General features: G+C 40.6%; 2 protein-coding genes across 4 annotated transcripts in view; one reads left to right on the forward strand and one right to left on the reverse strand.

The window, feature by feature from the left end:
* LOC121725894 (phosphofurin acidic cluster sorting protein 1) overlaps positions 1 to 27845 on the forward strand; it is a 111937-nt gene that overhangs the window by 56528 nt on the left and 27564 nt on the right. The window lies entirely within an intron of this gene.
* On the reverse strand, positions 15928 to 27344 carry LOC121726660 (NADH-quinone oxidoreductase subunit B 2-like). The gene is made up of 5 exons (XM_042114111.1): positions 27304 to 27344; positions 27012 to 27192; positions 25244 to 25371; positions 23786 to 24011; positions 15928 to 16066 (listed from the first exon to the last, which is right to left on the reverse strand). Exons 1-5 carry the CDS (start codon positions 27342 to 27344, stop codon positions 15950 to 15952), a joined length of 693 nt encoding a protein of 230 aa, XP_041970045.1. The 3' UTR covers positions 15928 to 15949.

The following is a 27845-nucleotide window of genomic DNA, read 5'->3' on the forward strand; positions in this document are numbered from 1 at the left end:
CATTCAAACAGTTGGTAGTGTGCACATTGTAGTGTGTGTAATATTTTATTTTATCAAACATACCATTAAACATAAAATACTAATTTAATAAAAATTTAAATATATTAAAAATATTGAAATGTCTAACCGCCTACCCAAAAGGTCTTGTTTATTTCAGACGAGAAAGCTCTTTTAAGGTTTCAGTGACTCAGACCATCATACAAAAAAATTGCTTTGTAAGAAAAAATCCTAGATAGTAATAAAGTTGTTCTTAGCATGATTGATGAAATACATTTCTTTTCGCTTCTTCCATATAAATAATAACTAGAGATCGCCCAATGGTCGAAATTCGACCTTAGTTTCAACGACATTAGGACTACTACCTATATTTTGTAAAAAAATATTGACTTTATCCTCATTATCATATTTTTTTCAACTTTGTCTCTGGGATTCAGCTGATATCAGACTGGCCGTGTAAGCATTGTCTAATAGTATCTAAGATTCAATTAAAAAAAACTATAATCCATTTTCAATTTGTCACCTTGTTGTCAACAGACTTCAACCATAAATAATAGAGTATAATTCGTATGTGTAGGCTTGTCACTCAAAAATCTGTCATTTTTCCTAGTGTGTGTGATGTTTTATTTGTTAAAAAAATGTATAATAAAAGCATACTTTCAAAATAATATTAGCTCGATGCACTCCTTCACCATATAAACTATAACTGTGCAAAATTTCATTCACCTACGTTTCCCCATTTTTCGTCAAAAGGGATATAAAGTTTTTGGCTCACGTATTAATATATAGATATGACAGCGTTGATTTATGAATAAAATGATGGATCGTATGACCTATAACATTCTGAAATATATTTTGTAGGTAGTTTTAAGAGAACCGATATTTTAATTGAAAAACATTGAAACATCTGAAACTCTCGTTCGTACTCGAATCTTTTGGAGTGGAAATAGAAAAACCGTGCGACATGCTACGAGCACACCGCGCCGGTGAATATTTTAAAATGTTAAAAAAATATATTAAAATACAGGAGTAGGTCAGGTCATCGGAGCATGAGCGTTCACACGCCTGTTCGGTTACAGTGTCAAGTCCTGCGGGGCTAAAATGGTCGCTTTGAAGAATCATGATATGAATTATAATATGATTAATTTTTCTAAAATCGCAAAATGCAACTCTGCTTGCAATTCATTTCTGTATTTCTGTACTGATTTGACATTCGTCAGTTTCACAGTTTTGACGATTCATTTGCTGAATTGATTGAGAGGAATTGCTAAATGTGACCATTTTAGCCCCGCTGCGGGTACAACGTTTTAATATAGCCCCCACATTTGATATACCATCGTTGTAAATTAAAATTTATATTGTATTTGGCTTTTGATAGTTGAGAGTAATTAATGGATTTGGCGCATATTATAATTGGATGCGGGGAATGTCTCCGTGCGTGTTTGGAGGATTTGGCAATGATGCGGGTATTTTTTAGGGTTCCGTACCTATAGGGTAAAAACGGGACTGTTACTAAGTCTGCTGTCTGTCCGTCTATCTGTCACTAGGGTGTATCTCAAGAACCACAATAGATAGTTAGACAGTTAAAATTTTTACAAATTATGAATTTATGTTGCTGCTATAACGACAAAAAAATATTATACCTAATAGTCAACTGGAGCTCCCACACACACACATTAAACGCGATTTTTTTACCTTTTTTGCTCGATTTCAGTAACGGCGATGGGTAGACACTTGAAATATTCACAAAATAATCAATTGTGTTTCATGTTTGTACTCATAACTGTACACTGTACTAACTACTATCAGAGAAGTTGATTCCTAGGCAGATGGGGGACCTACATTGTTTGGTCGCGTTACGTCAACCCAGCCGACAGATCACAATTAACATTGAATTGACATGATCCGACCAAATGACGTTGGTCTGTCAACTGCCTAGGAATCAATTTCCGCGATGGTACAAGGAGCAAGTTCTGGGGAATATGTAGTTATTGAAATTGTCGATCTACTGGCGTGTGTTTCAAATAAAAGTCATTTGTAAATACTAGGGAGATACCTACTGAAAGTATGCGCAAAAGGCTCTAAAAACGGTAAATTACGGCATCTCCGTAGGGGGAGCGCCTTAAGCTGTTCGTGACTGTACATACAGCGGGTCTCAACGAGGGGGCGCTTTCAATACGGCGCTTATATTGAAATTTGAAGCTACTCAGTCTCATTAATATAATTTATTTTTTAAGCCTTTACTATAGGTGATGTGGTATACGTGGGAGAGCCATGCTTCGGGCACGAATGGGCCGGCTCGACCGGAGAAATACCACGTTCTCACAGAAAACCGGCGTGAAACAGCGCTTGCGCTGTGTTTCGCCGAGTGAGTGAGTTTACCGGAGGCCCGATCCCCTATTCCCTTCCCTACCCTCCCCTATTCCCTTCCCTGCCCTACCCTCCTCTATTACCCTATTCCCTCTTAAAAGGCCGGCAATGCACCTGCAGCTCTTCTGATGCTGTGAGTGTCCATGGGCGACGGAAGTTGCTTTCCATCAGGTGACCCGTTTGCTCGTTTGCCCCCTTATTTCATTAAAAAAAAATATAGGTCTACCAGAATCTGATGGCAATTTTTGACAGCAGATTTCAAAAAATATCCTTGATCATTGGATAAATTTTTATATAAATTGCATATTATTTCACACACAAAGAAGCCGCTAAAGGAATAAAAAAGGATGAAAATGTTTTATTCCTATTACCCGGTCAGGGCCCCCGCTACCATTGTATGTGCAATGTGTGCAATGCACACGGGCGCCATCCTCTAGGGGCGCCAAAACCAAGGACCCAAAAAATTTTTCTAAAGGGGCGCCAAAATGCTTTTTTTGCATATTACGGGGGCCCTGACCCCGGTATTGCTAGAGTCAATTTATTTTCTCACTTTTGCATTATTTGCATTCAGATTCTTGTAGACGTATAGTTTGTCTCGTCAGAATGTTGTCTTGCCACCATCCCTCAGCTTTGCTCATTCCTAAGCTGTCCGTGATTAATATATTTTTTTTCCTGTCCTAGTCCGTCTTTCCTAGTTTGCTTCCTTAAAATGTTGCCTTGACCCAATCCCTCAAGCTCTGCTGTCCGTGAGTGTACATAGAGCGGGACTGTAATAAAATTTTAAGACTTTCCTAGTTTGCTTCCTTAGAATGTTGCCTTGACACCATCATTCAGGCTATCAGGCGTGTACAGAATCCTCCCTTCGCTGTACGTGACTGTACATAAAGCGGGGCTCAATTAACGAAGCGATACTGTTATTTAATTAGAAGCTGATAAATTCCATTGGCGTAGTTGTAAAGTCACGCTGAAGGGTGTGATCGACCGGCCGCAATCTCACAACTCCATTAGCCGCTATCGCACCGCCGCGCGCCGCGCGCCGCCGACGGCAACTTTTAATTGCCTTTAGATTTTCTAAATTGCTTCGCTTGTGTACCTTTTGTATTGAGTTCGCGCGTGAAACTAGTTTATCGTGTATCAAAATCTAATGAAAAGGTCAGGAAGTATATAGGGGGTTTCGGGGGCGATAAATCGATCTAGCTAGGAATCATTTTCAGAAAATGTCTTTTTATTCGTGTTTTATCGATAATCGATTAACTGAAAAATATGACTCTTCCTGTCATCTATTGGCGAATAATAATACTATTTTGTTAGCAACTAATTATTTTAACGACCAGCAGATGGCGTTATTAAGTAACACGAAGTCAATGAGTGCTATACCGAGCAAAGCTCGGTCATCCAGGTACTATACCTATAATGAAAAGATGTTGCCAATTCAAATCCAATTCTGTAATAAAGACACGTTATAACACGATAGAATAGATACAAAGCGAGAAGCATGCAGCACGTCTCCAAAATCATAAATGAATTAATATTAATTTCTATAATGATCGTAAACTTAGAACTTAGCTACGTAATAAACATCGACTGTCAAAAGCTTAATTTGGCATCATAATGTGCCAATGTACGAGTACATAATATAATAAAATAGCTTGATTATAATTACATAATAGCAATACCAAAGCGTCCATAAAATATAAGCAAATTTATATTAAGTATTCTAAACGTAGAAAAAATGGCTACTCATGTCCGTTCGGACGTATGTAATGTATGTTAAACATTGTAATTTATAGCGTTGTCGGTGGTCAGGCACAGAATAAATATGACCGGCTAGACCAGTAAACGCGTCAAATGCCTACTCTTATGTCATAAATAATACACCTTGAATAATCTTCGTACATTTTACAGCTTACCACAAAGTCATCAAAATGTAGGCGTTATTACTTATAGGCTACGGAAAGTGATGATGTCATAAGCCTATTATTTTATTTGTACTATCAGTCAGATACACATGCTGTACAATCTGTACATTATTTTTTTGCTACTTACCTACGTAAAAAGTTGAAACATTGTACTTTTCAAACGCGATGGAAAAGTTGTAACTTAATTCTTATCTTCTATAGATGTATTAAACAATTTATTACATTCGCATTTTTCTCCTTCAATCAATCTTATTCGGTTTTTATATTAAGTATCGGAATATTAAAATTTAAAACAAAAAGGATGACTCCAAATAATAAGGCGTAGGTGTAGGCCGTAGGTGGTACTGGTATCATTCCCAGGCGTGTTATCACTTATCATTATTATCATTTATCAGTTATCCGCTGCCGATAGCAAATTGTCATACAATGCTCCTATCTGTTTCAATAGCTACGAGCATAACTTGCACGATGAAAGCACTCCACTACAATAGCTATGGTCTTGGAATTTACATATTATTTGAAATATCTACTCGATGTTGCTCGGCGGAGCTTTGAGCAGGATCATCGTGGGGTTAAACTGTAAATTTTCTGTGATAAATCTATACTTCATATACTAATATTATAAAGCGGAAGAGTTTGTATGTTTGAACACGCTAATCTCAGGAGCTACTTATCACGTGAAGGGACATAGGCAATTTTTTGCGGAAATTCCTAAATAACGCGGGCGAAGCCGCGCGGACATCTAGTACCTACTATCATATTTCTAGGGTTTATGCTATCTCCGAGTTACCTACATAGTAAAAGGACCCCTCCTTTTACTATTATACTAACCCGGCGAGAAAAACCGCCGGGTTAGTTCCGGTACGGTGGCACTATAGACACCAAAGTTTCGACGTTCAGAAAATTAACTCTGAATATATATTTTTTTATTTTTATTTCCCCCATCGAAAACGGTCCAGCGGTTTAAGTTTGAAGAGATTAAAGACAATATAGAATTTTGCCTGGCCGTAAGTTATGATTTTTTAAGTTTTTGAGCCATAAAAGGTATTACCTAAAAATCGGCCAAGTGCGAGTTGGACTCGCCCAGAAAGGAAGCAGCAGCAATAAGTTTTATTTTTAAGAAATCAAAAAAAAAATATTTTCATAAAAAAACTACTTGTTAGATCTCGTTCAAACCAATTTTCGTTGGTAATTTTTATAGTAATGTACGTCATATTATATATATTTTTTAGACTTCTCATGCCCATACTTTAGAAGTTAGAGGAGGGGACGGACATATTTTACCACTTTGGTAGAGTCTCTCTCGCAAACTATTCTAGTTAGAAAAAAAATGATACTAGAAACCTCAATATGATTTTTGAAGACCTATCTATAGATCTCGCATATTATTAGGTTAAATGAAAAAAAAATTTTTTTCAGTTGTACCTATAAGTACCTAAAACTTTTAATATTTTTTCCATTTTTGTATCAAAATTTTAATGTTCACAGACTACATCTACTTACCAAGTTTCAATAGTACCTATAGGTCTTATAGTTTCGTAGAAAAGTGGCTGTGACATACGGACGGCCAGACAGACAGACAGATATGAAGAATCTATAAGGGTTCTGTTTTTTGCCGTTTGGCTACAGAACCCTAAAAACTTTAAAATATATCCTGTACAGCAGAGGATGACGAGTCATAAGTCATAACTATAAACAATTAACTCCAAAATAAATGTTTCGCTCGCCGTGATTAATTCCTCGAGGTTTTCGATAATTGAGCTCGCCGTAATATTATTATGCTGAGTGTTTTATGAGATGAAATTTCAGATAACATTGTGTACTTAATTTATTGTTGGAGTGTGACCGAAACGAGGACTTTCGCTTTGAGCTGATGAGTGTATTATCTGATTTGAAATGCACTGGTACCATTAATACGATCTTGTCTTACCCTATGTCGGAATTATCCATGGCTCTATACCAATTAGTTGAAGTTGGCATACGACGACGGGGATATTCTCAGTAATGTTGTTATAATATATTATATTTTACAATGTCGTTATTTATAGCTAAGCTTTTTTATGTAAGTAATCATTCTTTATAGTGATCTTTTTTGTTACATTTAGAGATTAGTCCAATGAAGCGACATCGTCATGTTTGACAAAGCTTCTAAATAAAAAAAAAATTTCAGATAACATTGTGTACTTAATAATAATTGTCATGTTGTTTCATAATTAGCTAAATTGTTTTCTAACGTAATTTAGGAATTCTTAGAAATAAATAATAATATTAATATAATTAATTATTGCGTCTGGGAAGTTTTGACGTTGATTATTATTAATTATGTTTTCTTCTTAGCATTTTGCGGTACACGTGTTAGTTTTACAAGCCTATGAAAATGGTCAGTTTGCAATCTAAAGTCGTCCCGAGAATAGGTGTAGTGAATTTAAAATGGAATCCTATCTTTTTCGGGGTACGTGCGGTGCATCCATTCCAAATGGACGGCTCGTGAACAGCTTTCGAATTCCATTAACTAATGTTGTTAAACTAGTGTTGTTAAAAAGGTGTTAATGATGAATGTAGAATACACATGTGATATTTTGTATGAACTTTGTAGGTTGCTTGATGTGGGTACTTTCTTGTTTTTCTTATTGACATAATAAGATGAACTAAGTGGGTACATAAATATCTTCAGTGTATTTTGCTACCTAGCTCAATAAAGCTGCTCTTTCGTAATTTAGTGTTTTAATACTTATTCTGGACATAATAATGAAAATATAGCAGTTCAACGCACGCATCGAATGCCACCTTTCGACCTCGACAACAATACACAATAGTGACATAATATTGTGATGAACTATGCTCACCTCTCCCATACAATACGATATGTGACAATATGTTTGGCGCACGTGATCAAAAACAAAATCGGACGCATGGAGCTTCTGTCACCCGTGACATAGAGGTATTATTATTATTATTAGAGGTATTATAACCTAACCGTTTAAAATATAACATGACTGGGATGTGCCCGGTGTTGCTCTCACGTCTGAGACTAATCTACTCGAACATTCTCAAGCTTCAATCTAACCAGCCGTTTAGGTCCTAGGCCTAGAACATGCTAATGAAATCTACAAACTAGTAAATACACCTAAAAAATATCTCTTCTTCTGGCATAGAAGAAAAAATAATTTAATACAAAGTACTCTTTTATATCCAAAAACGTTTCAACCCAAAATAACACCACGAAATGAATTATTTTCAAAGCTAAGTGATGGAATGGTAATTTTCAACGGTGTTTATACGTAAGCCCAAACCATAATAACTCTATCGAAATAGAATATAATGTAAACAAACGTGGTATGCTTACAACTCGTATAAGGTTTTCAAAGGCATCTGGTAATCCTATTTTGAACAAATTACCGCGTGAGTGAGGGAATGCGGGGCCTAATTGATGGATATTCTTTTTGTTGGAGCTTAAACTTCTAGAGATATGACTCACTAATTGTTTTTGGAAAAAAGCGTTCGAAACGCTGCGCGCTGAGGAATTTAGCGTTTTGAAATGTAACTACCAAATTATATCATAGTTTACCACTGTAGATACATCGTTTTTGCCTAGGTCCATAATCTCGGTTCCCATATTATATATAATTTTAAATAAGGTAGGTAATTCTAAAGTAAAAAATAAGGTATATTTTTACAACAAAGACCTATTGTTGCTAACACTATGGTGAAAATGAAATAAATACTTAAATTGAATTGAATAAATTGTACCTAATTAATTTCTCCACACAAGGCATTAGCTAATGAATTCATTCAGTAGCCAATTATAGAAGAGCGACAGTTGCGCTAATTAGGCAATCTTCACGTTATATCTCGAAATGTGTGGCGTCACCTAATTTGATTGAGGTGAGGTTCTCATTTGTTATCCGACCTTCATTTGGAATTCTGACTTTTCTATTTATAGAGGAGGCAGTGCGAATGCCGCAACACGCGATCTATTTACGCAGGTCATTGCGTGACGCCACACCGTCTAACAATTCGTCTAGCGCGCAACACGACTTTAGTTTGAGATAGCTGCATTATAATGACGTAGGATTAAGGCCATCCCCTGAGCAAACGACTTTGACCATACATATGCCGCGTTGCCGAGATCGCACCAAAATCTTACTTTTTTTTACTTATCTTAGTACAAAATTGACCTAAAAAAATTCAAACAGCAAATAATATATAGTTAATGAAATTGTCGATCTATTGGTGCGTGTTTCAAATAAACGTAATTTGTAAATACTAGGGACTAGGGAGATACTGAATGCAGTATGCTTGAATTTAAATAAATTGCTATTACTTTGGAAGCTGATATCATGAGTATAATAAACTATAAAATTAAATTAAAAAATTAAAAAAACCCCCGCCAAACAACTTTAAAAAGTAATGAAATAATATATTTTACTGACTTTAAGTTTAAAATATAATTCCTAAGTGTAAAGTGATATTTTAGTCCACAATTGTTGTCACGGTGTGTCGGGGGACCGCCAACAGTGTCTTTTGCATTTGTATCGCCATGTCACTGATTGTCTCGATTCGGTTTGCTGTGAACTGACCCATAAACTATAATGTTATGTGAAATCAAACATGTACATAAGCGGTCCCCCGACACACCTTGACAACAATTATGGACTAAAATATCACTTTACACTTAGGAATTATATTTTAAACTTAAAGTCAGTAAAATATATTATTTCATTACTTTTTAAAGTTGTTTGGCGGGGGTTTTTTTAATTTTTTAATTTAATTTTATTTCATGCTTTTTAAACTTGTGTTGGTTATAGTGCTGAGTAATTCCTATCAACAGGGTCATAATATTATATCCCAATGAATACCATCTAGGAATGTTCTTTTTGGATGAGGCCGTCAATATGAGGTTTGGGTTCATATGGAGCTCGGCTCCTATATAATCCAGGTGATGCTGCAGCAGCAGCATGCAAAAATTTATTGGTTATTTACGTCTTACTAGTTGTCGCAATTAAAATGAGCCCAAACACTAAAACATTGCTCTAAGTTGGTGAGGAGTTGGGTATCCTATTAATTACCAAGTGATGTTACAGCACCAGATCAACTTTCCATTAATGTGTAAATATTCATAAATGTCACGAACTAGAATGCAATAAAGCCCACCAAACTACTGCAAGTTGCTAATCGGCCCTTCACGAACCAGATGAACCGCGATTTTTCAGCACGGAGCAGGCTGATGATGATGAACTATAGCTAAGAACACTCTCAATTAAGTCAGCTTTCAAACAAAAAAAACTAGATCAAAATCGGTCCACCCGTTTGGATGCTACGATGCCACAGACAGACAGACAGACAGACAGACAGACAGACAGACAGACAGACAGACAGACAGACAGACCGACAGACAGACACATCAAACTTATAACACCCCTCTTTTTTTGTCGGGGGTTAAAAATAGGAAATAATAATGGAGAAAGGAATGTTCATATGCTGAAGATTATTGCTGTATTTTTATTATAATTTTGTAGCTTTCAAATTATGAGTTAATAATACTTTAGAAACGGTAAATAACGGCATCTCCGTAAGGGGAGCGCCTTAACTGCTACTATTATTCATAGGTTAACTGTCTAATTGTTGGCAGTCCTATTATTGGCATTTTTGTTTGAAAATACAAGGAACGCCAATAATAGGATTTTCTGTGTCATGACTCATGACTCATGAACTCTTAAAGTGAAAATACTTGTGTATTTTATCGGCGTTAATTATTGATAACAGGCAACGGCGAACGAGTTCAATTTTCTTAGAATTTATAGAACTTTTGCCTTAAGTGTGAAACTTTGAATATTTTCGTACAAAACCTGTTATGGTTCCTAAAATTCTTAAATTTTTATGATGTTATCGGATATACGTTATCCTCGAAAACCTCATCTCCACAATCTATGTTGATCACCCCGTACGGAGGCAAACGAATTGCGGTAGAGGTAGCCGCTGACCACCGTAACAATGTAATTGCCTCATACGAAGTTGGTATTTCCTAGCTCGTTGGCTGAAGGTAGCTGTGGTTTCAGTGATTTACCCGATAGGAGTAACAACCTGCTATCCAGTGCATACTTCACACGAGCTTCACACAGTAATACTTAATAACAGTATCCTGAAAATCTATACTCGGTAGAGAGCTCATCGCTTGTGGGAAAACTTCGCCGAAGTCCCGTTGACTTTGAGTACCGTACGTTATATTTATAGATAGTCGTTTCTCATAGAATTATTATTGTTGTACTAGATTCTAGAGGTTCCTCGCGACTCCTCGCATAAATAAGGATTTTCGCTGAAACCGTACAGTTTCCCACAAACGAGTGGCCTATTTATTTTCCCGTTGTCTACTCTATATCTGTGCCTAATAACATAAAAATCGGTCTAACAGTCAGTGAGATTAGCGCGTTTAAACAAACAAAATCTTCAGCTTTATAATTTTAGTATAGATTAAGGTTTTTATTCTATGCTATAAATTTTCCTTGCCTCATACATAAAGCACTACAAATTACAATAACAACAAACAACAACAGAGTTTGCTTACCACTTGCGCTATTGTGTGCAGATTCCGTTTGTACAGAGAATCTCTCTCATCGTTGTTTTAATACAGCTAACCTTAATAATTAGTTCAGTTATAAAATTATTATTGAAGTGGATTTTTTTAGACCAATGTGTATGTAAAAATTTAAAATAAAAAATCCCATCTAAACATTTTAAAGGCAGCCGCTGAACCTAACATTTCCAATAAAAATTGGAAATGTTATTTGATTTGAGTAAATAAAATAATTGAACTGATTTGATTTATAAAAATCCAATTAGTTAATTTAATTCTTACATTGTATTGTATTCAAATCAGAAAATTTCAATGGCAAATGAGTGCCATTGTTTAAATGCTTCATGTATGTCGCTACCTATTACACCGATACGTAACGAATTATTTAGTTTATTTTATTTTAATACTAGCGGTCGCCTGCCGCTCCGCCCGCGTGGATGTAGGTTACCGCTGCAAAAAGTCTACCCAGGAAAGACTCGGTCAGCAAAATGTTTCCCAGGTCAATTCACAGACTCCGACACTAACATCGACGACGCAGTCATTGTATGCAGGCTCCACACTGCACAGTGCACAGATTGGTGACGCCCACTATCGTAATATTTTAATTTCGCCATAATTTCAAAACAAAAAAAATCATTAAAAGACCAATTAATATTATCTAAATAAACTGTACTTAGTGATGAAATAATTTATTTTGATAAATATTCATAGCATGAGTAAAATAAACGCGTTTAAACTTTAAATGTAGTCAAAAAAATCAAGATTATTAAATAAAAAAATTCGCCCTAATTTCAAAACCAAAAAAAAAAAACAATTTTAACCATTCAAAGACCAAATATTATCTACATAAACTGTACTGAGTGATGAAATAATTTTCTAGTTAAAGTTATAAGTAAATTAATTATATTAAATAGACTAACAAACGTTTATATTTATGGATTTATCAATTACTGCAAACAAAGCGTTATACCTTGCTCTATGGTTTGACCATTTTGTACACAATGTGAACTGGTCTACCGACCATGAAAAATTTTACTTTTGTTTTATACCAGTGTGCAGCAAAAGTGAGTTCGTTTCGGTGTAAGTGAATCGACGAGTGCCACGATTTACGTATGTAAGGTTTTGCACTCGCTCAAGACACGACAATTTTATATCTGTCTTGAAACTGCCGACAAACATTAATTAATCTGCGCGGGGAAGTATTGACGCCATGTGGCAGTTTCTATAAGAAGTCTTTGTTTCGAAAATGCATAGGTTCATAATAATATGTACATAGGTATTGTACACTATGTATTACAATTCAGAAACACAAAACACTGTTTTGTCGTAGGTGGGCGGCAAGTCTCTCGCTCCTTTGACATGACAGTCCTAAGACAGAATATTTCTATACGATACACATGAATATTGTATTGCAACAGGTTGTGTGACTGTCGTGCCCTCGTCGTGTCTCAAGTAGGCGAGAGGACTTAATTAGCGGAGCCACTATCTTCCACGAGCGCGACCGCCGAGCAAACCCATAAAAATTTACGATCGCATTGTTCCCTACGCATGGCTCGGGTTATATCCTTGTTCCGAATGGAGCTCGTAGGGTTCTTTGGGTAGCAATTCTGAGACATTGATACATTGCTTGAAGATTTATTCAGTTCGACCTAAATGGATAGGGCCTGTATTTAGGGCCTGATTCACCACTTCCTGATAAGGTGCCTGATGGGATATCCACAACTTGTTTGACAAATGCTCCATACTCTATCTCTCAAATTAAGTTGTGGATAGCCTATCCGACACTTATCAGGAAGTGGTGAAACAGGCCCCTAAAATTTCAAACGTTTTCGTTACTTTTGTCGGTTAAAATTGAATATCTATATAAAAAACCTAATCTATATATTAATACGTGAGCCAAAAACTTTGTATCCCTTTTGACGAAAAACGGGGAAACGTAGGTGAATTAAATTTTGCACAGTTATAGTTTACATGGTGAAGGAGTGCATCGAGCTAATATTATTTTGAAATTATGCTTATATCATACATTTTTTTAACAAATAAAACATTACACACACTACACAACACACACACTAGGAAAAATGACAGATTTTTGAGAAACAAGCCTATACATAGGTACGAATTATACTCTTTTATTTATGGTTGAAGTCTGTTGACAAGAAGGTGACAAATTGAAAATAGATTATAGTTTTTTTTTATTGAATCTGATAGTTACTATTAGACAATGCTTACACGGTCAGTCTGAGATCAGCTGAGTCCCAGAGACAAGAGTTGAAAAAAATATGATAAAGTTAATAATATTTTTTTACAAAATATAGGTAGTGGTCCTAATGGTAACTAAGGTCGAATTTCGACCATTGGGCGATCTCTAGTTTTAATAAATAAAAATCTATAATTTAATATCCTTGCAAAATTTGAAATTATGACCCCTCAACGCTCGCTTTTCATATGGCCAGTCAAAAGATGTCGAAATCATTTAATACAATGAAAAGATGTGGGTTGATACTTGATGCTCACATTATGAAAGAGAGAATGACGTATGCTCGTCATTGTTAGTTATTTTCGAGATGTGGGGAAATTCCCATTAAAAATGGCGATGGCTCCGTTATCATATTCATGTTGTGTTACATATGACAAAAGCTTAGCAACCGTAAATCCGGAGTGAGCAACTTTAATATCCATTCTTCTTTCGCCCTACTTCCTAAACTGGAGCAGAGATTAAAAACTACTTGGTGTAGTTGGTAAAGTAATGTTTAGCGCGGCAGCCGGCAGAAATGTGTCACATAAAATAGACGTATGCTGTTGTTCTCAGGTTATAAAATCATTGTGTTGCGTAACCTTTTTGAAATGAACTAAAGTTGATGTTGCTAGCTATATAATCCGAGCTTTTTCTATGTTTTTTTGGTAAATTATTAACGTTGCTAAGGATATCTTCATTAAATTTAAAGAAAGAAAAAGAGGAACCTAGTGAAATAGTCATTTTCACTCCTATTGTCTTTGCTCCAATTTTTTGGGTCATAAATTATACAGACGTTGTGCTACGTAACGGCGCGTAAGAGGGATACTTCAGGCTTTTTACGGGTTTAGGGGTGGGCCTCCAACGCGCGTCGTAAAATCAATGGGAACACGCTTAGGGACCTATCAGACAGTCACGCAGTCAAGCGGTCAGTTTTGCGTTCTTTGTGTTGTATCCTATCCTACTTCCTACTAATCCTACTAATATTATAAAGGCGAAAGTTTGTTTGGATGTATGGATGTGTGGATGTATGGATGTTTGTTACTCTTTCACGCAAAAACTACTAAACGGATTTTAATGAAACTTTACAATAATATAGCTTATACATCAGAATAACACATAGGCTACAATTTTAACCGACTTTCAAAATGGGGGAGGTGTTATGTTCGTTTTCTTATATTCAACGATTACTCCGCCGTTTGTTAACCGATTTTCAAAAATTTTCTTTTTGTATATAGGGTATCATCCCAATTTGGTATTATATTCACAAGAGTGGTGATCTGATGAAGGATCCATAAGTAATCGAGGGAACTCCTCAAAACTTATAGGGAAACATGCGGTGACTTCGGTTTCGTGAGAAGTATTCTAAGCATATGCTAACAAGTAAGATTTTGCACCGAGATATACCTGGTATACCGTGGTTCGGAAGGTGCTGAGACTCCTGATTCTTTATAGATACAAGTTTGGGAGTTTCGGCGTTGTTTTAAGAACAGAAAGCATATGCTACTATGCAAATTACATTCATCATCATCACCATCACTACCATATTATACCATTTCATAGTCTTTTAGATCGAGACTCGAGTTTGTCAAGCGATAATTAAAAAAAATCTATACCTAACTAATATTATAAACCTGAAGAGTATGTTTGCTTCAACGCGTCAATCTCAGGAACTACAGGTCTGATTTAAAAACTTATCTCAGTGTTAGATCATTTATCGAGTAAGACTATAGGCTATATTATATTATCACGCTAAGACCGAAGAAACTCAGGAAAATGTGGGAAAAACGGGGGAAATATTTTTTATGGGAAAATGTACGGTTTCTGTAAAATGCCTAATTTACGCGGGCAAAGCCGCGCGGGACATCTAGTTACGTTATATATAGAGATACTCACACAGGGGGCGTTCTGACCGCGTCAGAATTGCTCCTGTGTGACTGACCGCTCGAACGCAAAATGCGAACGCAGAACGCCTGAACGTGCGACTGCTCTCTGTCTGATAGGTCCTTTATTATGTACAGACCCGTTGAAATAAAAAAAAGGATTGGCCTGTAAAACTGAATATGGGTTTATGACCATGAAACCCGAAACGGATGTTCTGTACTGTAAAAACTCTGGATCTCTATAATAGATCTGTGCTGAATGGTGCTCATAAAAGTTGTCTAGACATTACTTTAGAGTTTAGACAAACGGTCTGAGTCTTGTATAGTTATTTTTCCTTTTATTATCTAGAACAAACTGGGATTCGATGTTCCTCATACCGTATATTATAGAAACTAAATGTAATCTCTAAATATTAATTGTAAAGGTGTTGAGACTGTAGATAAATATTACAAGTAGTTTTACATTCCTGGTAAAGCAGTAAGTTTAAGCAAAATTATCAGAATACAGAAAACAATTCATTCACCAAACATTCCTTGTGAACAGTCTCAAGAATTCGTTAGTAAGTAGTAACACATTAAATCCCAAATTCTCCGCGTCGCATTTGTGTTACGTATGTTACACACAGTAATTAAGAACCAAACTAGCTATTTAACCGAGCTTTGCTCGGTATTCGATGAAAAAGACATTTTCTAAAAATGATTCCTAGCTAGATCGATTTATCGCCCCCGAAACCCCCTATACTAAATTTCATGAAAATCGTTGGAGCCGATTCCGAGATTCCAATTATATATATATATATATATATATATATATATATATATATATATATATATATATATATATATATATATATATATATATATATATATATATATATCACATGCTCGCTCTCACGCGCTCTCACAACTATAAAATAATTAAAAACAATTTAATTTGACGTACACAATTTATTTGAGCTGCGGAATTATTCTAATGTCTATACCAAGTGATACAGTGTCTCATGCGCTTGATCTTCTTCTGTAGCTGCAGCATAGCATACAGAAGAGCCTCAGCCGTGGGGGGGCAGCCAGGAACGTATATGTCCACCTGAAACTCCAGTCCAGTTATTGCTAGCTAGCTTCGTCAAATATAATATTGTAGTTCTAGATGTTGCCCTAACTTCGTTGCACCGTTTAATCGTGCGGGAACCGTACATTTTTACCGGCACCGGCATAAAAATATCCCTTGCCGTTTCCCAGGAATCAAAGTCGCAATACTTACCTACATAATAATATGTCTATACCAAATTTCATCCAAATCGGCTTAGCGGCTTAAGCGAGACAAGGTGACAGACACTTTATTATAAAGTGTCTGTCACCTTGTCACGCTTGTTAGTATGGATTCACAGTTTTCTGTATAAAAAATATAATACATCCCGTGGAACGTTCATCTTCGCTTCTGGTTAAGTCGGCTCGAAAATTATTTTTTCAGAGAAGTGCCGTGTAACACTTGCACTCGTTTTTTGGGTGTTAAGTGCTTTTGGCGAGTGCTGGAGATGGTATTCACACGTTAACACCTAAGTTCTTACTACGAGGTGCTATAATTGGTTTACTATGTTTCATGTTCTTCACAACTAGTAAATTATATATTAAGCGATGGGGGCAAGATGTGGGTGAATGGTTTAAAAAGTAATGTGTATTTACTTTTCCATCTGTCAAGGTATCTTCTGAATACCAAATATCTCAACTGCTGTTTGGGAAACACGCGAGCTGAAAACGCGCACGTCTGAAAGCGAATACGTGGGAGAGCCATGCTTCGGCACGAATGGGCCGGCTCGACCGAAGAAATACCACGTTCTCACAGAAAAGCGGCGTGAAACAGCGCTTGCGCTGTGTTTCGCTGAGTGAGTGAGTTTACCGGAGGCCCAATCCCCTACCCTATTCCCTTCCCTACCCTCCCCTATTCCCTTCCCTTCCCTTCCCATCCCTACCCTCCCCTATTACCCTATTCCCTCTTAAAAGGCCGGCAACGCACCTGCAGCTCTTCTGATGCTGCGAGTGTCCATGGGCAACGGAAGTTGCTTTCCATCAGGTGACCCGTTTGCTCGTTTGCCCCCTTATTTCATTAAAAAAGCGCCCTTATAGGTTAACTTAACCTAACTTAACCTAACCTAACCTTTTTTTTTTTTTTTTTTTTTTTGTGCGCAGGGGAAACCCATCATGGGTGCCCCGGGTTGGGGATGTGCCTCAGTTAGCTGAAGCACCCCGGGGGTATGTGGGACTCTTACCCACTAAAACCACCTGCGATTTGCCTTCAGCCATATACGGAGGGATATCCTGGATCTGTCTAACACAGGACTCCCTCCATGACCGGCCGGTCTGCCTCAAAAGAGACCGGACTTCCACCAAAGTAAGGGAACACTCCGGCAAACTGAAGCGTTCCCCTCGGCGCCGGGACTAGCTAAGCCGGGCAGGTTCCCATCCTTGCCCGGAGCCCCGGATTAGACGGAAGTTTGGAGGTTCGCGTAACGACGCCTCCGCACTCCCGTCCTACGCCGGCGGAGCGGAACGGAGGATGGGTCATCCTCTCTGTTCCGCTCCGCGGCCTCTTTCTGCGAAAGGACGGTTTCGCAGAAAGAGACCGCCGCCTGCCAGGCCTCATCGCTCTCGAGCATGCAGCGAACCATGCTCGAGAGCGAGAGGTCCCGCCCTAGCACCCCCATGAGATCATGGCGCTGCACGGCCCAACGATCGCACACCTCGAGGGTGTGCTGGGCCGTGTCCTCCGCAGCGCCGCACTCATGGCAGGCTGGCGTAGGCTCCCTCCAACCTTTTTTTTTTTTTTTTTTTTTTTTTTTTTTTTTTTTTTTTTTTTTTTTTCGGAGGGGGAAATGCATTACGCATACCACCCAGGCGCAGGGGGGCGACCCGAGTGGTTATGTGGGACTCCCGTAGCTAATGAGACCACGGTATACCCACTAAAACCCCCCCCCCCATCTTCCGCCACGCCGCATATTGACGGGGCCACAGGAACGATACACACATCTGCGACCCCGCCAGCGGCCCGAAGACTCCACGATGGGCGCACAACACATGCGCCCTCCTCCTCGGCCCCCACCAAGGCTGTAGCAGACGCCCCCCGAGTCTGCTACTTGGAGGCCATGTGGCAGATCAGGTCTGTGGCTCTGCCATCGACCACACCTCGGCCGCAGAGGATAGGGCAAGCGGCGCACCGTAATACCTACTTGCCTCTTCCTCTGCGGCCCCACCAATGCCGTTCAAACGGAACGGCCCCGCCAGCTCGCAGGGGGGTAGGGAAAGCGGCAACCTACCACAATGCCTCTGCCCCCCGCGATCCGTCCTCGGCCGCAGAGGATAGGGCAAGCGGCGCACCGTAATACCTACTTGCCTCTTCCTCTGCGGCCCCACCTCGGTGCGCATCCGCAGCGGACTCCTCCAGTCCGCTGGGAGCGCCCTCCTCGGGCCAGGCGGCGACACCGGCCGGCCCTGGTTGCCTCTTCGCTTCACCGCGGTTGTCCAAGCCGCGGTTACTAGAGCCCCACCGCCACGACAAGGCGTGCAACCATCGGGGGGAGGCTCCCTCCAACCTAACCTAACCTAACCTAACCTAACCTAACCTAACCTATAGGTTCGAGTACGCCCCGCGCAGTCGACACGACAACATATCGCTCCGCGTCGGAAAATCGGGAAAAATAGTAAAAGTCGTGCGATAATAGTTAAAAGTGTAAAAAGTGAAAGATTAGTGCACTGCCCAGACGCACAATTGGAGACCACGCGATTGGAGGCCTGGTTCCGGAGTTATAAGAGCCCAACTTTGAAGAGGAATAACTTCCGGTCCAAGTAAGTCCCCCAAAAGACACAATAACACCCGTCTTCGCGCCGCTGAGACCTGTCTAGGGACCTATCAACTGTCCTGCTCCGTGAAGGGGTTTGGCTGCTATAAGCTCCAAAATTCCCAATTTCCACGAGGTTTAAACACGTGTAAGACAAAGTTCATCGAGTTGACCTAGCACACGTGCCGAACTGAAGACAGCCGGCAATCCGAGGGTCCACCTTCGAAAATCTGAAGACACCTTCGGCGACCATCAGCTCAGCTCAGCGGACTCCAAAGGCAGCTCACTAGCACCGACAGCGTACTCAAAGGGTGCACGGGAGATACCTAGTGTGAGGTATCCCCAACATCAGCGTGAGGTGAGTCTTCCAGGGATCCCACCCCCACCCCTAAATTCATCCCCCACAAAAAACAACCCCCTACCCCAAAAGTGTAGCTGACCACCCCTGGGGTTGATTAGTGAACATTTTCCAAAGACCCCTCCAAACGTCCCCCACGAAACCTCCCCCCCCCCCCCCGACCCCCCCTCCCCCAGCGGAAATACCCCTCAGCCCATAACTCAGCCATCCGGACCCCGAGACTCTCGAGTAAGGGCTTATTTGAATCGGGATAAGGAGACCTACGATTTGGCCCCAACAGATTCCCGAAATTCACCCGGGAACAGGAGATATCACCACCAACCCCTACCTCAAAAAATTTTCCTAAGACCCCGCCAAAGTCAATCCTACGAAACCTCCACCCCCCCCCCCCCCCCCAACCCCACCCCAAATTACCCCTCGAGCCATAACTCGGCCGCACGAGCACCTACAACATCGAGTGAGGGCTCATTAGAACCAGGAGAGAAATCCCTACAAATCGGCCCCAACACATTTCCCAAATTTCATCTAGGGACCCACGTAACGGCTCAAAACCACCCACACCCCAAATAACTTTTTCCATAAAAATTTTATTATCCCAAAGTCACTCCCACGAAACCTCCCCCCCCCCCCCCCCCCCAAGGTGAAAATCCCCTCCGGCCATATCTCGGGAACCCTTCATCCTACACCCTCGAGTAAGGGCTCGTTAGAATCGGGGGAAAAAGCTCTACAACTTGGCCGCGGTAGTTTTTCCCGAAAAAACAACAACAAAGGGAAAAGGGCCACAGCCGCTGGGAACCCCCGTTAACACAACCAAGCCATCCTAGCTCATCTCACGTACCCGTCACCCTACCCGACAAGACAAGATGTCATCAAAATCTAACAACTCCTACAAAACGGCTACGTCAGCTGCGAGTGGCTCAGATGCCAAGACCGGGAAGACGTTCAGCCGATCACTAAGGGAGAAGACCTTGGCCAAGATGCTACTGCAGAAGTCAGCCCAACCCTCAACAGCAACAGAGGAAGTCACACAAAACCCAGTAGACCAGGGTAGCCCTTCCCAAACAACAGAAGAGGAGGTGCAGATTAAAATACAAGAATGGGAGCAAGCCGAGCTACCACCCCGCCCTATCAACTCGGCAGAGGAGGACGACGAGCTGTCGGAACTCTCAGAATCGTCGGTCTGCTCGGACTTCTCGCGGAAAAGTCGCACCTCCAGGAAGAGCATTCTATTCACCAGCTCCCGGGGATTTGCAGTGGAAATGGACGTGGCCACAAAGGTAGCCAACACCACGCTACAAAAAGGGAAGGAGGCACTAGAGAAGGCAGGGAACATGAAACGCGAATGTAAGCTAGACGCGATTGAGTCCCTGCAAAGCCTCTACGAAATCGTCCTTTCCCTCTCCGACTCCAGGTCACGGCACAAATACAACCTGGAGAAAGAGCGCAGCCGCCACGCCATTGAGCTAGTTAACATAGAAAGGGCACACAACAAACAAATTGCCCAACTCACAGCCGAGATCAACTCCCTTAAGGAGAACATGGCGGCCACCCTAAAAGAGACCCAGGATGTTCGGAAATGGCTGGAGTTCGAGACAGCAGAGCCACACCGACAAATCAAGGAAACTCACAAGGTGGCCCCAATAATAAACAACAATATTCAGGCCTTAACATCAAAAATAACCTCAATTGACCGAAGAAACTCAATTTGCCAGAGCCTGCGCGTTCTTGTTGAAGCTAGCCGAAGCCAACGGCAATACCATCGGCCCAAGGACAATTAGTGTGGACACCATGAGCGTGGACTTCGATAGAGGAGAGGTGGCAGACTATCTCGGGTGTGTCAGAGCAGCAGACAAACACGAGATCGTGGTGTATGAAGGGAGATCCCAAGATCTAAGCTTCCTAGTACCAAACAAACCACCCGAGACAACATCAAGACTGACCACAGTGGAACCACAGCGAAGCCCAACAACAGAACCACAATCTACAACACCTTCAGATGTGGGGCAGAGTCTCGATCCCAACTCTAGACAAAATGTGCTGCAAAGAATCAGGAAAAAGATAAACTCGCTGACAAACTGGAGAATATCATCAACACCACAAAACACAGAACGTGCACTATCACTCCCAGGGCCATCTACTGAGACGCCGAAATCAAGCGCGGAAATCTGGGCTGAAAAGGAAAAGGAATTAAGGAGATTAAGGGCGGCTGAAAAACAAAAAGAGATTGTCACCGCGGCCAAACAACAAACATCCGCCGCCAAAGTCGACCAGCAAATCCATCGGCTGGTCACTAAGGAGAGCCAACACTTCAGGAGAGAGCCTCAAGAAGGTCTCGAGAGACAGCTGCCCCTACGACCAGACACATTCCGAAGCCCAGACACCCAAGCAAACGCGCTCAGCAGATTTACCAAAGCCCCAAAACCACCGCAGAAAGCACCAATAAAACAATGCCCAACAAAGGCACAGGCAGGCCTGGTCAAGAGTCCAACCCTAAGGAAAGTGGTACGACAAGAAGACCATATGATCAACGCGTTCCTGGAATATGTAGCCGTACTGGAGGCAAACAAGACCATCAGAATCAAGGAATGCGAAGACATCATGATGTCGTACCAAAAAGGCAAAGATGGCCTCCTACAAATCCAACTAGAGGAGGCCCATGCAACGGTCTATAACAACAACACAGCGACCGTCCTTAGGGGACAGGATATGACTACCCATATGGCGGCGTTTAGCGCCACCTCAGGAATAGTCCTCCTGGACGAAGACCGGACTAAAAGAAGAGGACAACCCGTCTATAACATTCCGTCTCGCGACCCCATCGTCGTTACCACCAGGGGCACAGAAATATGGCTGGAAGACAGGATCCTACAAACATCCCAGATCCTGTCTGAGGTAGAGCCCCCCGACGAATGGACGATCCCAGCAATAACTTGGATAAACGGGGTCCCGGGTTGCGGGAAAACGACGTGGATAGTCCAAAACTTCAACGCCGAAGAGGATGTAGTTGTAACGACAACAATCGAGGCAAAGAAAGACCTCGTGGAGAGAATCCGGGGAAAGGCAGGCCATGAAGCTTCGAGGAGGGTGCGCACAATCGCATCCCTCCTAGTAAATGGACCGAAGGGACTCGAAGACCTGGAACGCAAGAGGCTGCTTGTAGATGAAGCACTTATGAGTCACTTCGGATCCATAATACTGGCGGCGCAGATCATCAAAGCCGAGAGCCTGCTATTAATAGGGGACGTAAACCAGCTCCCCTACATTGACCGGGATAATCTCTTCGAGCTGTATTACTATCGCCCGTATCACCTCGCAGATGTAGCCAAAGATCTCCTCTGTACACATAGGTGCCCGCAAGACGTCGCTATGGCGCTGAAGCAAATACACAAGGGCATCTACTCCTCAAGCAACATCATCAAGTCCCTGGCAATAACACCCATGACCGGGACGGAGATCCCTAAAACCGACACCAACACCCTGTACCTGACTTACACCCAGCTAGAAAAGTCAACTCTGAGGAAGTCAGGTTACGGTATAGGAGAGGCCTCAAAAGTACTTACAATACATGAGGCCCAGGGATTGTGTTACAAGAGAGTCTACGTCATCAAACAGCAAAAGAGGAAGTTGCAACTACACGACAGTGCTTCACACGCGGTGGTTGCCCTGACGCGTCACACGGAACATCTAGTCTACTACACCGACGACACGGATGACGCGCTGGGCAAACTCATAAAGGGAGTGATGGAAACACCTGTTAAGGCCATCATGGAGTACAACGCCAAGATGGCCATTAAGAACCGGGACCATTCCACTATCAAAAACTGGTCTCGGTCAAAGCTCCATGATGGCATATAAAACTGATAAAATACCGGACTGACAATAAACAATCAAGAAGACGACATCAGCCACCAACAGGTGGCCCACAAATACGCCCCCACCACCAACAGGGGGCAGAGGACATGACAATGAACAATCAAGAAGAAGACACCAGCCACCACCAGGTGGCAAACACAAAAGAACACACCCCTCACCCAGCGAGCGGGACCGGCATGGACCAACACCTTTAACATCCCAGAAACTCCACCCAGCTTTGGTGACCCCTATACACCCGAGCCAATGCCAAAACACCGAAAGGCAAAGGGTGGAGACAAATCGTGAGGAAAGTGGAAAATGCCGGACTTACCCACTGGGCTCCAACTGAGGTCCAAAGATAAAAATAATCAAGAAGATGACATCACCCCGGAAGATCAAGACTTCGAGGACATCCCAGTCAAGAAGATGACTTCCGGGAAGATGACAGCAGCCACCAACCAGGTGGCCAACGTAATAAGACCCTCAACAACACCAGAGGTCACGACATATAGAGCCCCTTCAGGGCGAATAATGTAAACCGAAAATGTAATCCGACGCAAAACGATAGCATAAAAAGAAAATATATTAATATGAAAAGAAATTTAATCAGGGCACGGGCCATATAGGCCTGTGGAGTTTAGAAAAAAAAAAAAAAAAAAAAAAAAAAAAAAAAAAAAAAAAAAAAACCTATAGGTTCTCATCATCTCTTGACGTACCTAATACTGAAGCAGTATTAGGTACGTCAAGAGCTACATACGCTTACCGGTATAATCCTATCGCAGCCCCTAACAGTGGAGTACGTGTAGTGGTAGTATCCGCCGCCGTTGGCGCAGCTGCCCATGGACACGACGAACCTCGGCTCCGACATGAGGTCGTATGTCTTACGCAGCATCGGCGCCATCTTGTTAGTGACGGTCCCGGCTACGATTATGACGTCGGTCTGCCGCGGGGTACCACGGAACACCATGCCGAAACGGTCCATGTCGTATCTGTAACGTGGAAGTATCTAATTGTATCAGTGGTGTTGCCTGTTTCTTAGAACTAGTCAATAAAAAGGTTTTTTTCCGATTATATTTATGATGTTAGGGCCCCATATTATAAATACTAGAGATCGCCCAATGGTCGAAATTCGACCTTACTTGCAACGACATTAGGACTACTACCTATATTTTGTAAAAAATATTGACTTCATAGTTTTTTTCAATTCTTGTCTCTGGGACTCAGCTGATCTCAGACTGGCTGTTTAAGCATTGTCTAATAGTATCTAAAATTAAATAAAAAAAACAATAATCCATCTTCAATTTTTCAACTTGTTGTCAACAGACTTCAACCATAAATAAAAGAGTATAATACGTATGTATAGGCTCGTCACTCAAAAATCTGTCATTTTTCCTAGTAGTAGTGTCGTAGTGTGTGTAACGTTTTATTTGTTAAAAATATATATGATAAAAGCATAATTTTAAAATAATATTAGCTCGATGCACTTTCACCATATAAACTATAACTGTGCGAAATTTCATGCACCTACGTTTCCCCATTTTTCGTAAAAAGGGTTACAAAGTTTTTCTCTCACGTATTAATATATAGATATGTCAGTCAGTCAGTAAGACAGTAAATAATATAAGTTTTTTTGTAAATCGGTTAAAATAATATGCATCATTTTAAATAAATTATCCACTTCACCAATGCTGAACGGAGCACGTGTAGGTACACATAATGTGTAAATAAACATTATGGTTACCACAAATATAAGTGAATTCTTGAAGCGTGAAATATGATTTTCCTAATGGACTATGGCGTGTCTCGTAATTTACTGGGAAAATAAAGATATTTGCGACGTGTTTTTACACATTATAACTCGTCGTTCTATATCATGTCTCAAGTCTCTTAGATTAGTATCAAATCATCCAAACCTAGCAATTAATATTATTAGTAATACTATATTATTCCAGCAGCAAAATTGTTACTCATCTTTGCAAATAGTACGTAGACATCATTGCTACAGATATAGCCTGTTGATTAAGATAGCCATTTAGGGACCTTTCGGACAGAGAACAGTCAAGCATTCAAGCGGTCAGTTTTGCGTTCTTTGTCTCTTTATAACGTACTACAACACAAAGAAGGCAAAACTGACCGCTTGAACGCCTGATCGCGTGACCGGTCTCTGTCTCATAGGTCCCTTAAGTTATCTAAAGTGTTAGGTTTTAGCTTTGTACGGTACCTGGGTCCGGCGTAATGCATCATCTCTAGCGCGCAACAGGCGAGGCCGAACGTCAGAGGCCACAGCGAGGTGCTTCTCCCCCAGTTTAGTATGTCGTCGGAACGCGCCACCACCCATTCGGCCGTCGTCTGAAATAAGAACACTATAAAAATAAAACATTAAAAAATACGTGTGGCACTCGGAGACTGCCGCGGTAAAGCTATTGCATAGCATTTTTCATCGACTTATGCAATTATAATTCGCATACGTCTAGTCGCACGCACACAATCACCGTGCCGAAGTCTGCCGAACTGAAACGACATTAAACGATGCACGGCAACGCCGCACCGACAGTACCGCTGTACCGATCGGAGTGGGGGGTGCTAGGTTTATTGTCGTTACGGAATTTCTTGATTCGGTCGCCACGCTCAAAGCCCGCCATAAAAGTTATGCAACAGTCTTGAAAAACATAACCCTCGTTCTGGTGCTGTCGGGATGAATATATTTGTAGGGGGCTTGGGTAGTTGCTTCAGCAAATATTTCATAAACGCCTCCGTGGTCCAGTGGTTTAGAGCTAAGCTCTAGACGCGGAGGTCGTGGGTTCGATTCCCGCGTTGGAAACATATTGTTATTTCCAAGTTTAGTTAGGACAATGCAGGCTGATCACCTGATTGTCTGACAAGTAAGATGATCCATGGGTCGGATGGGCATGTAAAAAGTCGGTCCTGCACCTGATCAGTCGTATCGGTCATCCGTCCCACTGGGTTATGAGAGTGAAAGGAAAAGAGAGTGCTCTTGTGTACTGCGCACACACTTGGGCAATTTAAAAATTACTCCTGCGTAACAGGCCTGGTTTCAATGAAACTGGCCACCGTCACCGAAACCGGTGTGGGGAGTATTAATTAATTATTAAAATATTTCATTGATAAAGATTCTCACTTGACTCACTTGAATAATAAGTATTTGCTGTTTCCTCTGGTATTGAAGTTGGGATATCAGACTCAGAAGATCTATCATCGAAGACATTACGAAATATTTTCTAATACGTTTTTCATAAAGTCTGCATAAGCAGTAAGGAGAGTGGAAAAGTCCCTTTTGAGATTATGATATCCATTATCCATACTTCCCATACTAATATTCTAAATGCGAAAGTGTGTCTGTCTGTCTCTCCGTCTGTCTGTTACCTCTTCACGCCCAAACCGCTGAACCGATTTTGCTGAAATTTGGTATGGAGGTACCTTGAGTCCCGGGAAAGGACATAGGATACTTTTCATCCCGGAAAAATGTACGGTTGCAGCGCGATAAACGAGTTTTGGCGCAACGGAGTTGCGGGCGTCATCTAGTAGGATAATAATATTATGTCGCAAGCTATAAAAACCAAATGTTCGGCATGTTGTTTAGGTCGAAATTAAAAGATAACATCGAATTCTCGAAATGTCGTAATTAATTCTCAAGCAGAAAACACTTTTACAACTCGAGAAGTTTGCAAACAATTTTCAAGTTTAACTTCTGTTTGTTCTTTGAAATTGTATTATGACTAAGAACTTCGATTAATAAAACAGCAGTAATAAGATTTCACTCGAAATCTTGAGGTGATTTTATTTTTATCTCGTTGGTACTATGTTTGTTGTTGGTACTATGGACTCAAATAATATATTCCGACTCAAAGAATAATATTGGCATAGATTTGGCACAGAAGAATTACATTGGCTACTGTCACTGACCAAAACACCAAGTTTGCTGTTCAAATGCAGCTTTTAAATTTTGACATATTACTCATTGTATTTACCTGTCCCGGATGATGGAAGGGGGAATATCTCCTCGTCTCGTTCACTTTGTACGCTTTTTGCTCGTGCGGGTACACATATGGAATTCTCTTGTTCCCCGCGGGCCTCTGCTCCTTTGCACAGTCGCCTTTACCGCTTCTATTCACCGCCGTCGACGTCACATACCGCAAACATAGCTGAATCCTTGAAAATTCATAATTTATATAATGTACTTTACATAGAAGGTAGAAGGAATAATGTGTATTTTAAATTTAGGAGTCAAACACATTAGTTTTAAAAACATGGATGAATCACCTCTTTAATGACTTAAAATAATTATTTATTGCCGTTATCATGCTATTTAAGTTATAATTATAATGTTTAGATTTTTAATTTTTAGCGTAGAAATTATTTTTTGTTGTTCAGACTTTTAGCTTTACTGACACTGACACAACTAAATTGATCACAACTTTTACAGCTGTCAAACCAAATTGTATTCACCTCTATGGTTTCAATATTAAAACCTCATTAAAACAAAGTAAAAAAAAATGCAAAAACCCGTCACAGCAGATAGTGTTTAATTTTCACCTGCAATGCTATCGCAATTATATTATAATATACTAGCTGTCCCGGGCAAACGTTGTTTTGCCATCTAAAGTATAATTTCGCCCAGTGATAAGTATTTTATTATAAAAAACATCAATCATTTCGCCCATATTACGTATTTTATTGAAGTGACAAAATAAGTATGTCACCATGGCAACGTCCATCGCTATCCCGTCGCACAAACAATGGTCGACGTCAGTCTCGAGTTGTAACAATTTACTATTATTTATTCAACAAATGCACTTATCAAT

The sequence above is a fragment of the Aricia agestis genome, chromosome 4, assembly GCF_905147365.1.
Source record: "Aricia agestis chromosome 4, ilAriAges1.1, whole genome shotgun sequence".
NCBI classification, from domain to species: domain Eukaryota; kingdom Metazoa; phylum Arthropoda; class Insecta; order Lepidoptera; family Lycaenidae; genus Aricia; species Aricia agestis.